Source organism: Malaya genurostris, chromosome 2 (assembly GCF_030247185.1).
Source record: "Malaya genurostris strain Urasoe2022 chromosome 2, Malgen_1.1, whole genome shotgun sequence".
Taxonomy (NCBI): domain Eukaryota; kingdom Metazoa; phylum Arthropoda; class Insecta; order Diptera; family Culicidae; genus Malaya; species Malaya genurostris.
Window position 1 is genome coordinate 131450469 of NC_080571.1, and position 13111 is coordinate 131463579.

Consider the following 13111-nt stretch of genomic DNA (forward strand, 5'->3'; position numbering starts at 1 on the left):
TCATGCCATCCCACACTGAACCAAAAGCAAAAACATTTAAATTCGAGTGGTTGTATTTTTCGCGATTTCGATAGAATGAAAGCAAAAGTTTCATTCGCTGGAGCAGTGCCGGACAAACCGGGATCTATTAATATTATTTATATCTCTATATCACTTCCGCCATCTACATCCGGTGTAAAAATCTTACAACGTATAGGTTCGGGGATTATGGAGCAACTCATTCTGCACCATTTCGAACTAGCAAAATATACCACAGAGAAGGTCCTGGTTTACATTAGTCTCACAGCTGGAGTCTTCTTTGTCGCATCCATCCGAAAAGGGTGTTTCAGATTCATTGGGGCGGGATTCCGATTGTGAGAGCAAAGTACAATTATTATTCATACTGTTTATGATGTTGTACTTCAACAGTATTGCTTTTTGCTTTACAACGTGATACAGTTTAGCTCTTGATAAGTTCGATGAAAAGCGAAGAACTGTTGTCGCTCCATAACACAAAATTACAATTTGTGTATGACGAGGTTTGGTAGGGAACAAGAAAGATTAAATAAAAATGCAATGTTAACATTCATTCATATACTGAAAAATTCCAATTGCCGAATTGAATTATTGCTATCCACTCGCCAAGCGTTGAGAAAGAGTGACTATAGTTCACACAAAAAATCATGAGAAATTCTGAAATATTATTCACACGCATATTATGCGATTCAATTCATTCGGATGAAATTTTGTGCGCCTTACTGTATCACTGAATTTCACCTTCATGCTTGTTCACACCAAACATTTTATGAAACTTAAATTTTGAAATATTTGTGGTTATCTCATAATACTGCAAATTGTATATCAAATTGCTGACCATATTTTCGATGGTATGGTGCAAAAATTACATTGTTGCATTAAATACCCATTCTAATTTTGAAAAGACGTCCCATGGCAATGTGAGACGTATATATATATATATATATATATATATATATATATATATATATATATATATATATATATATATATATATATATATATATATATATATATATATATATATATATATATATATATATATATATATATATATATATATATATATATATATATATATATATATATATATATATATATATATATATATATATATATATATATATATATATATATATATATATATATATATATATATATATATATATATATATATATATATATATAACGTAATGTCGGACACTTTTTCTTTATACTTCCGAATATCAATTAGTTGATCGATTGTGTGAGTTGTGCTAGCTTTCTCCTTTTTCACTACTAGAATTTGAAACGATACACCTAAACTAAAGTACAGGCTAGTTACATTAAACATTCTGACACACAATTAAATATAACGAAATAACCAATAGTTCTTTATGACATAAACGATATTAAACACTGTTGCGAATTTTACACTACGAAAATTGCACAAAGTTAATCATATTAATCAAATAATTAGATTCAAAGCACTACACTGATGGTTTTAATTTCCGATTTGCAAAATAGCAATATTTATAGTTCTTTAGATAACATTTGGAGCCATTAGAAGGCCTGATTTTGCATAATGCTCCCCATTGTCCATTTTTCGTTGTATTTTGCTACAATGCAAACGACTAGCAGCAGGATGATGCAATTGATCTTCCTTGAAGGGAAACTGGCTCACCGACCTGCGTGTTTGATGTTTTGTACCACGAACAATGTCTGCTCTTATTACTAGTGACTTTTGCTCCCGACGCTCAAACCGTCGTCCTGGTGCGAAAAAAACAAGCAAGCGTCATGAATTTTTCTCATTATTTCCAAAAGTTTTGGAAAACTTTGTTTCTCAATTATTTATGGTTTATTTATGGTTTTATGATATCTCACACTGTTGAAAATTCATTCACAAATTCCTGATAGCTTGTAGAAAAAATTATGTTGTTGGGTTATGTACATCAAGAGATATTCGCGATAAAGTTCAACCAGTTGTTTACAAAGTACACTCGATTTGCGGAATGTCAAAAATCATACGTGAAGCTGACAAAATTCCTGACACGTGAGCGCCAAGAACTTTCAAATCCGTCCACCAGGAGCGCCACAATATGAGCAAAAGTTTGTTTCAGTTCTAAATGAGAAAGCTTTATATACTATTTGAAGGTTCTCTAATGCTCGCTTGTACGGTCAACGCTCGAATATTGCTCGCCAGTATGGAACCCTCACTTTCATAATGAAGCTCTAAGACTTGAATCAATACAGCGCAGATTTGTTCGTTTCGCTCTTTGTCATTTGCCCTTGAAAAACTCTCATCAGCTGCCTAGTTACGAAAGCCGTAGTAGCGATGCTGATGTACTTCATGTAAGGCCCTTTCTCAACGATTTTGGTCTTTAATCACTCCATCAATGCACGCTAATACTTGCATTGAGGTAATCCTCCAAAAGAAACCAAGCATCATAATCTTTTCCATTGGGCCTTCCTTCCATGCACTCGTGCCGCTTCGAAACAAGGCTTCAGTCCATTTGTTCTCTACCGTATAATAATGAATCCATCCAAATATGTACTCGAAGTGTCTTGTGGTCCCATAAAAAAATCCTGAATATTATTGAAAGCTTTATTGCGAAAAAGTGCTTACAGATGTATTGTTCAAAGTATTGTCCGTCGCTAGTGACAACTTTCTCCCATCTTTCCGGGAATTTTCGGATCCCGGCTTGGAAAAAGGAGTCCTCTTTTGACGCTATCCATGAAGCAATCCTTTTTTCCAACTCTTCGAAGGATTGAAAATGTTGATCTGCCAGGCCGTGTGCCATCGAACGGAATAGGTGGAAGTCAGAAGGGGCGACATCTGGGGTATACGGCGGGTGGGGCAAGACTTCCCATTTCAGCGTTTCCAGGTATTTTTTGACTACTTTTGCGATGTGAGGCCGAGCATTGTCGTGTTGGAGGATGACTTTGTCATGTCGCTCTTGATACTGTGACCGCTTTTCTTTTAGCGCGCGACTAAGGCGCATCAGTTGCTTTCGGTAGCGATCTCCTTTGGTGGTTTCACTCGGTTTTAAGAGCTCGTAGTAAATCACACCGAGTTGATCCCACCAAATACAAATCATAACCTTGGCGCCGTGAATATACGGTTTTGCCTTAGACGAAGTAGCTTTGCCCGAGCTTTCCCCATGATTTTCTGCGTTTAGGATTATCTTATCGAACCCACTTTTCATCACCGATTACGATTCGATGTAAAAACCCCTTAGGATTTTGTCTTTGAAGCAGGTGCTCACATACTAAGAGACGGCGCTCGATGTCCCTCGGTTTCAACTCGTACGGCACCCAGTTTCCATCATTCTGCCCAGGGCCTTGAGACGTTTTGAAATGGCTTGCTGACTCACTCCCAATGATTCAGTAAGCTGTGGTTTTTCACGAATCTTCATCAAGCAATGCTTCTAGTTGTTCATGTTTGGAGGTTTTTTCTTTTCCACCACCATGTTTGTCTACGACATCGAAGTCAGCATTTTTAAAACATTGAAACCATTCCCGACACGTTCTTTTACTCAGAGCAGCAGACATTTTCGAGCATGAATAAAACGAAAACAAGATCAACTGTCACTAAAACGGTGATGAAAATTCGTTAGGCACTGTACACACTCATTTTAAAGACATTATCATCTATGTATTTTGACCAGTCTCAGCCGGTACAGCCACCTATTGGAAAACGGCAGAAGCAAAGTTGTACACCTGATATTTGGATTCGACTTCCTGTTCCGGAGTTATGGGGTAAAATGCGCAAAAAAATGAAAATATGTGTTCTAACTTTTCTCATAGATGGCGCGACCGATCTTCACAAACTTAGGTTCCTGTGGTTCCAAACGTAATGCCTGAATTTCATCCAGATCCGGAAATATAGGATAAAGTGCGTTAAAACTTTTTTACCATCATTTAAAAGGGCGAAAAACCGTAAAAGTTTTCTCTTAAGAATCGATAGAAAATATTTTTAGGAATACCACAGTATTATATTAGGTGTACAACTTTGTTTCCGCCGTTTTTTTTTCAAAATTTAAAGCTTTATTGCGAGAAAGTGCTTACAGATGTATTATTCAAAGTAATGTCCGTCGCTAGCGACAACTTTCTTCCATCTTTCCGGGAATTTTCGGATTCCGGCTCGAAAAAAAGAGTCCTTTTTTGACGCTATATATGAAGCAATCCATTTTTCCAACTCTTCGAAGGAGTGAAAATGTTGATCTGCCAAGCCGTGTGCCATCGAACGGAATAGGTGGAAGTCAGAAGGGGCGACATCTGGGGAATACGGCGGGTGAGGAAAGACTTCCCATATCAGCGTTTCCAGGTATTTTTGACCACTTTTGCGACGTGAGGCCGAGCATTGTCGTATTGGAGGATGACTTTGCCATGTCGCTCTTGATACTGTGGTCGCTTTTCTTTTAGCGCGCAACTAAGGCGCATTAGTTGCGTTCGATAGCGATCTCCTGTGATGGTTTCACCCGGTTTTAAGAGCTCGTATTAAATTGTTATTCATCTTTGAAGGTGTTTTCTCTTCCACCATCATGTTTGTCTTCGACATCGAAATCACCATTTTGAAAACGTTGAAACCACTCCCGACACGTTCTTTTACTCAGAGCAGCATCACCGTAAGTTTCTGAAAGCATTCGATGCGCTTCAGTTGCATTTTTTCGAATTATAACAGAAAAGTAAAACTTCCCGCAAATGGCGAGAATTAGGCACATAAACAGACATTTGCGAGCGTGAATAATGCGAAAACAAGAAAAACTGTCACTGAAACGGCGATGACAATTCGTTAGGCACTGTACACACTCACTTTAAAGGCATTATCATCTATGTGTTTTGACCAGCCTCAGCCGGTACAGCCACCTATCGGAAAACGGCGGAAGCAAAGTTGTACACCTGATATGTGATAGAATGATTGATATGAGAAAGGCATCATTACACCACTAGGTGGATTAAAACAGGTTTTTATTGTCATTTATTGTGCCCTGGATTTAACATCTATATCATTTAGTTTTGACACTGCTCGTTTCGCATCATTCATTATTATTCCAGGGCTCCTTGGGCCCCCCTCTGGGTACGTTTCTGCATGCAATGATAATCTAAAATTAATCTAAAACCGGAAATGAGAATAGCCAGAATCGGTTTGTTTAGCTGCCTACAGATAATAACTATCGATTTGTGTGGTTTTGAGACCAGTTTATATTTTATTGCGTATTTTGTTTCACTGATGACGGTGTACAATATTGAACACACTTTACCCTATAACTCTGGAACCGGAAGTCGGATCCGGATGAGATTCAGGAATTCCGTATGGGACTGTGAGACCTTTCATCAGAATCTAAGCTTGTGGAAATTGGTAGATACATCGCTGAGAAAAGTGAGTGTGACTATCGATTTGTGTAGTTTTGACAATACTTTATGATATTTTTTACGTGTTTTGTTTCGCCGGTTTAAGTAACGATGTACAATATTGAACACACTTTACCCTATACCTCCAGAATCAGAAGTCGGATCTGGATGAAATTCAGGAATTCAGTATGGGACAGGAAGACCTTCATTTGTTTATAAGTTTGTGAAAATCAGTCAAACCTTCGCTGAGAAAAGTGAGTGAGATCCATTTTGGTATATATGACCACTAATTCCGGTGCTTCCGGAACCGGAAACCGGGAACCAGGATAGTCGGAATCAGCACCACTTTAGGAAGTTTTTTACGTGTTTTGTTTCGCCGGTTTAAGTGACGGTGTACAATATTGAACACACTTTAGCCTATAACTCCGGAACCGCAAGTTGGATCCAGACGAAATTCAGGAATTCCGTATAGGACCATAAGAGAGGAGAGAGAGAAGTGAGAGAGAGAGGAGAGAGAGAAGTGAGAGAGATAGAGAGAGAGAGAGAGAGAGAGAGAGAGAGAGAGAGAGAGAGAAAGAGTCGAATGAACTGATTATTTATCGACAGCTCATATTTTTATATAAAGCATTATCAAAATAACCGTATTTAATTGCAATTAAAAATTCTAAGGACACTTAAAATAATAAATAATCTTACCTCGAATTGGTGGTACAATGGACTTGCAATTGACTTCGTCGGAACCATCGTCACAATCACGTTCATTGTCACACACCTTGTGCTTCGGAATACATCGGTCTGGATCACAGCTGAATTCATCATCGGTACAATCTAAAATCGGAGATTGAAGCTAATGTTATACATTGAAAAAAACATGGTTGAAGACAATTAAAATAGCGATTTAGATGTGAGAGTTAAATGTATGTAGTAAACAGGTATGGTTCGATGATTATTTCGTTCTATGATTTCAGCTCGTTTATTGTTGAGTAAGTAACGAGATTACATACACACAAAGGACTCAAAAAGCATCTGTATGGAATTAGGCATAGGTTAGCATAACACAATTAACTAGATTTTAATAAAAACAGACTAAAATCTTTGATTGGAACCCACTCGCACAATCGGCCGGATTTTCATCCTCGCCATTTGGACAATCTCGTTTCCCGTCGCATTTTTGTACTTCACAGATGAATACATTGGTCTGGCCGCATCGGAATTTGTCATCACCACGGCACTTATCCTCGGTGTGAGTGATGGCATTGGAGGATGCGTCCACTGAGCTTTTCATTACGGGTACCGTCGGTGGCACTATGCCGACTTCTCGATCACCTTTGTCTTCTCCGTTCGAGGTAATAACACTAGAAACTGCAGTCATTCGCTCAACATTAGACTCTGTATACGGGTGTTCGATGATAAATGGCTTTTCGGTGAACAGATCATGTGACTTATCCGGGTTGATTGATTCATGATAGTCTGAACAAGAAAAAACTTATTATATAAAGGTGGACTCATCAATTTTGAAAGTAGATGCAAGCGTGTATGGTATTAGTTGGCCTATGACTTTTATTATAATTATTTTCATATCGAATGATAATGCAATAAAATTTTGAAAAAAAACTTTTTTTGTGTACCTGTATTACCGTAATCTTCTTCCAAACCACCTACATCGTTAAACAGAAAAAAAACATAAAAATATTCATAAATATGGTTTTTTTTAATTTACACAAATTTATTTTGCATTAATTCTTTATTAGCACACAAATAAGAAATAAATTGCATATTCAAAGAATCTCTAGATTATTTTTTTTCGTTTAATTATTTCATTTAAATCCTACAGTAAAAATTTCTTAATGAATTACAAAACTGTATAGCTTATAGCATTGCACACAAATTGCTCTTGGTTTCTCGAAAAATGTCTGGCTGGGTTGCATCGATTCAAAGCTTTAGTCTTTTCAATGTTATCTAAATCACTAAAAATCTCTTTAAAAAGTAAGTCTCGGTTTAAAAATGATAGAATACTTAGATGTCACTTTTTTCTAGTTTTTTCTTCGAATTGATGATTTTGGTTTTTGTGTGTATCGAAACCATATCTTTACGTACACAGAAATGGTATTTCGAGGATAAATGATTGTTTGGTGCCATTGTTTCTCATCGTTTAGAAAACGATAAATTCACATTTCGGTTAATCTAGTTCTAGTTCCCTTAGAAGTCGGACCAGATTCTACAATATACCGAAAGTAATAGGCTGTTAAGTTACGCTACCTTGCAAAAACTGCCATTTTTAACAAATGCTGTAAGAAATGGTTTGTGCATTATCAAATATAACAATACTATCACTCAGTGATATATCCGCACAGTTTCTATACCATAGTATATACACACATCTGTCTACACACTTATTTGCAAATGCCGCTCAAACTATTTGTAGTATTATTCTGTTATGGTTTTATAGAAACAATCTGATCATAATTATTCTAGCTGCTGTATCGATAGTGTAGAAAGGGATAGGAAAAAACATAAATGCTTGCATTCTTCTTATTTCATTCATTTAACGTTGATTTCAAAACTTTCGATGAATGCAAATGTAATGAATTTGATTGTATCCTAGTGAAGACCGGATAATGACCTCCCGCTTTATCCAATTGAACTATAGCTATGTTCTAATTGGCCATACATTTTCCTCATTGTTTATTTTTTATTTGTGCCTCTTTTCAGAAATTACAAACATCAGTTGTTTATTGTCGTGGTTTGTAATTAAGCACTTAAAAAACTACAAGGATCAGCCCCATGGGATTGTACGAGCCATTGATGTAGAACAAGGCAACCAACATTTTTAATGATCTACAATCAAACAGTTCAATCAATCGTCACATTTTTGAATCCGCAATTGCACGAGAGTCTGCCTAGATTGATCTTGATTAGGAACCAACACTGAACATTGTTTGTTTTACAGCCGACGAAATTACACCAATATCCCAAATGTATACTATTATATATTTGTACATACCTGCAATACGATTTTGATACCTCTCTTCGCCAAGCTTGTGTTCAAGTTTTGTATGCAAGAAGTTATTTTTATATCGTTAAGTTTCTCTACCATTCTGCGATTTCGGTTGAATCGTTCAATCGAGTTGATCTTATATAAATTAGAAATTAATCCTAAGCACTCAAAATTTACCCTGGGACAGATGTCAATTTCTCAGGCGAAACGACATTACATGGAATTTCATCCGAGCTTGCATGACACAAGATCAGAGCATACTAATGTCGTTTTCGCTTGAGAAAACTGAAACTGACCCAGGGTAGTTTCATCAAACAAACACTTTTTACGAAACTGTGTTGATTTCGCACTTAGCAACGGGGGTTTGAGTAAAACTGATTTAAAAACCAGGTTGGAAACTGACTCGATTTTCAGTTCAACAACGTTGAAACTAGGTTCGAAACTGACTTCAAACAAACGGTTTGACAGCAGTTAGGGTGGAAACTGGGTTAGGTTTGGCATCAAGCGAAAACAACATAATTAAAGCTTCAAATCGTTTTATGGCACTCTTTGTCTTGTTGGTTAGCAACAACCTACCTCTAGCATGCCACGCGTAGGACTGAAACGTTAGTTATAATTTCGCTTCTATTTATGGATTCGCGTGCTTCCAACAGCTTCGCATTTGCATTTGTTTATTTGGAGCAGGGAAAAGCCCGGTGGAGTTAGTTTTTGTCAAACTTGCTCTCCAACAGGCATACGCAGGGTTTGGTGAGAAGATGTTTTGTGTTTTTGTTTTCCGCATGTAAAAATTCGATGAGAAATTCATCTCAACTTTAGTAGTCATCTCATATACTAAAACCATAAGTTAGAGTGAGATCTACTGTCTCTGTTCGAGAGCTACATTGACTCTACGAGTTAGATGAAAATTTGCTTCGAGTTTTTTTTCGAGGCTATAAACAGCAATATCACACAATTGTCGAACTGTTTCTTACAGTCGAAGCATAAACATTGCATTCAATTTTACCAACAATCGTTGATTGAGAGTCGACTAGTCCATAAATTAACATGATTACTCTACTGATGAGATATCTATTGCTACAGCAACCCTACTATGCTGGCTTGAAATAAACGATATTCAATTCAATTCAACCCTACTATGCAATCACTTTAAATACCGAATTAGGTATGATTTGCATATTGAAAGATCCATTACTCCGAGAATTGAGCGAGTTCTTTAAAAGTGAATTGATCTAATTTAAAGGACTTGTTAGTTGGTGCACAAAACTTACTATGACTATCCAGATCCCCGAAAATAATGGTCAAAAGACTTTAGAAATGAACTTCACGACGTCGTATGACTACAAATGTCGAAACATTTTTTTAAACTAAACGCAAAAATTGTTACAGTACCGAATACTTAACGTATCTAAAAAGAAATCGATGACGGCTGACGATCTGCAAGATGGGAATGAAAAAGCCACTATTCAGATTGACCAGCTTCAAATAAACGTGGTACCGATGATCGGCAATTTATACAATGCCTCCCAGGTGTGTGGTTCTACACCAATATTCTCGTGGCTAAAAAGAACGAGCATTATTGGCGAAAAAGCTGAAAAAATGTCGAAAAAAATAATTGCTTCAGTGTTATGGTTGCAGTCAACTGCCACAAGGAATAATTCTTCCATTGAAACTTAACTTTTAAATTTGCCAATTTCAATTGATTATTTAAGTTGTTGATTATAATTTTTTCGTTTTTTGAGTATCGCAAAACTTTTGCCTTGAAACTTTTTTTTAAAGCGAAACGCAAAGTGATAACATATTGTGATATAAATTGAAAATTTAATGAGTCGATATCATATTAGGTAGAGTGCCTATAACCAGAGTGACGACATCTCATCCGAAATTTTGGCAACAATTCAAAACATTCCATTAGCTTTACATTGAATTGACAGGTCGTTTGCTCGTTTGGAACTGGGAGCTGTCATTCCAAACGAACAGCTGTCGCCACTCTGATTATAGTCACTCTAATATTAGGATTTCAATCTGATGTTATCATAATCAGATTTCAATTTGTTCTCATTTTTATGTTAGACTATTACTCGGGCACTTTTTCTTTAATTTTCACATATTACCATGTAACTACGGAACCGGAAGTCGAATCGGGATGAAATTCAATAGCAGGCTATGGGACCATGAGACATTTCATTTGATTCTTAGTGTGTGAAAATCGGTTCAGCCATCTCCGAGAGAAGTGAGTGCATATTTTGTTTAATACAAACACACATAAACACATGCACACAGACATTGGCCCAGTTCGTTGAGCTGAGTCGAATGGTAAATGACATTCGGCCCTCCGGGCCTCAGATGAAAAGTCGGTTTCCACAGTCGATTTTGAAAATTCAAAGTCGATTCGAAAAAAACCCACTGTTCCCTACCTACAGTCACAAATTGAAGTTGGGAAATTTTAGTGTAAAAAGGTTATTTGAAAACAACTTTTCCTTGCCTAAAATAATAATTTTCAGTGTAGATTTACCGAAAACTAAACCAACGAAAGGCATGATAGTCTAAGAATTGAATGAAACTCAGTTTGTTTAATATAGCAACTAAGTGTTATACCTCTGCCCTCAAAATCTTAGAGGTTAGACAGTGTGCCTTCAAACTTAAATTATTAAATAAAAACGTGCTTAATCCACCTAGCAGTGAGATGATACCTTTTATTTATCAATCCGCATGTGTTTTTTGCATAAATATTCTTCGGTGTTTCAGTTTTCATGACATTATTTTAATTACCGTCGTTATAAGTGGCTATTTGAGATTTCAATAATTCATTACCCTTTTATTTTCGCCTCGAACAGTCATCGGGCGCGGTTCGCTTTTTCGAGCGCTCCGCAAGTAATTTATATTTATTTATTTTTTGACGCGTAGTCTACGTCGCGCGCGGGCTTTTTTTATAGCCTTTCGGACAAATTTTATCAAGAATAATGAAGTGCGGTGTAAAATCGTGTGTAAATATTGACGATCGCTTCCTTTGGAAATGTGAATTCTGTGAAAAATCGTACCATTCCATACCATTTATGGTACCAGTGTGTGCCGACTGTCAACATTTAATAAGGACAGGAGCTGAAACTCTAAAGCTACTTCATCAACAGGAGCAACTTCTAAAGTACACAAAAAATCAAACGGAAACGTATCACCGGACCACTGCAGACATGAAAACCCATTACCTGGAAATATTCGACAGTGTCGAGCGCTTGCTCATCGACGTGAAGCAGTCATTGTCCAGTATCAGCAGAAACGACCACAACATTTGCGGTAAAGTAGGTCAGCGCATGCAGTCATTCGAGGCCTCGTTACACAGTGCCATAAAAAACGTTGGCGATTTTAGTAAAGTAAATGACCAGCACATCAAGGAAATGAGCGAACGGCTTCTTCGCCTCGAAGAAAAATTCTTACGACCTACCAAATCTGAAGTCCCTGCAATAATACCTAACACTATTCTGGAAGAATTGAGAGATGAAGTCAAAGCAATATCGACTTCAATCTCCAGTATCGGAACCAAGGACCAAAATACCAAACCTAAGTCTCTAGCTGAAGAACTCAAAGAGAAGGAAATTCAAACATGCGACAGTGGCTGGCGCTTCATTGGAAGTAAAAATATCTGGAAACGAGACTGGAGTGAGTATGACAAGAAACAGCGCACTCGACGGCTGCAAGAAAAACAAGCAGAAAAAGCAAACCTCAGACGAAAACATCGGAAGCGGAAACAACAAAATAATGCAAATTACAGTATACGCAGTAAAAACAACAACTACACCAACAACAGCAAACACGACAACAACAACAACAACAGCAACAACAACAGCAGCAGCAGCAGCAACAACAACAACAACAACAACAACAACAGCAACAACAACAACAACGACAATAATGTGCACTACAACAGCAACTTGAACACTAATAGTAACAATACCTGCCACAACAATAACAATAATGTGTCATTACAATATACCTTACCCTTGGACAAAGACTTACTAGCAGCTGCACGGGTTCAATTCTCCGGGAATCCAGGTGCAGATATTGCCTCAAAATTCATAAATTTTCAAAAAGGTGAAACAACCAACCCTTACAAAGGAACAAGAAGTATTCAAAACAACACTACTCCGGTCTTAGGAAGTAATGACATCGAAGCTGCACCATCCACTAACTATGTGAACACATCTTCAATATCACAGAACATAAATACGTCTGCAATATCACAGGACATGAATACAGACAGCCTATTCGAAATTGATCCAATGCGTCCTCCCATTGTACGTCTTACTTCACAATCTGCAAATGGCGACGAACGCTTCTTGAAAGCAAGACTTCGTGACCCGAAAATAATGCACGTCGTCCGTCTGTATTGATGATTATGATGATGGTCCCACCTCATACCCCTACAAAGGTGTGAGCTGAACGAGTTATCTAAGTGATAATTAATATTATTACATGCTTTAACCAGTAATCAAAAATTGAAACGAGCTGGTTAACTTAGCAGGCATAGATATTCCTTCGATAGAGCAGCCGAACAAAAAGAAATTACTATACTATATTATATATTACAATTACTATCCAGTGTTGATCAAGAAAATTTCCAACCCGGGAAGATCCTTGAACAAATTAGGAATCGAACCCAATATCTCGACCAGTATCAGACAATAATTCACCAGGCCCCTCCCGCCGGACCAGTTCATCGTTATCACCACCAGCTACGATGGAATAACGAGACTGCGAATGAGCAGAGCC

At 37.2% G+C, this 13111-nt stretch overlaps 1 protein-coding gene across 4 annotated transcripts in view; it reads right to left on the minus strand.

Annotated features, from left to right (window-relative positions):
* LOC131431038 (basement membrane-specific heparan sulfate proteoglycan core protein) overlaps window positions 1-13111 on the minus strand; it is a 746275-nt gene that overhangs the window by 491568 nt on the left and 241596 nt on the right. For all 4 annotated transcript variants that reach the window (XM_058596469.1, XM_058596470.1, XM_058596473.1 and 1 more), the window contains 3 exons: window positions 6978-7007; window positions 6460-6819; window positions 6046-6177 (listed from right to left, as the gene is read on the minus strand). In XM_058596469.1, the coding sequence (XP_058452452.1) occupies window positions 6046-6177; window positions 6460-6819; window positions 6978-7007 (522 nt within the window). The remainder of the gene's footprint in view (window positions 1-6045; window positions 6178-6459; window positions 6820-6977; window positions 7008-13111) is intronic.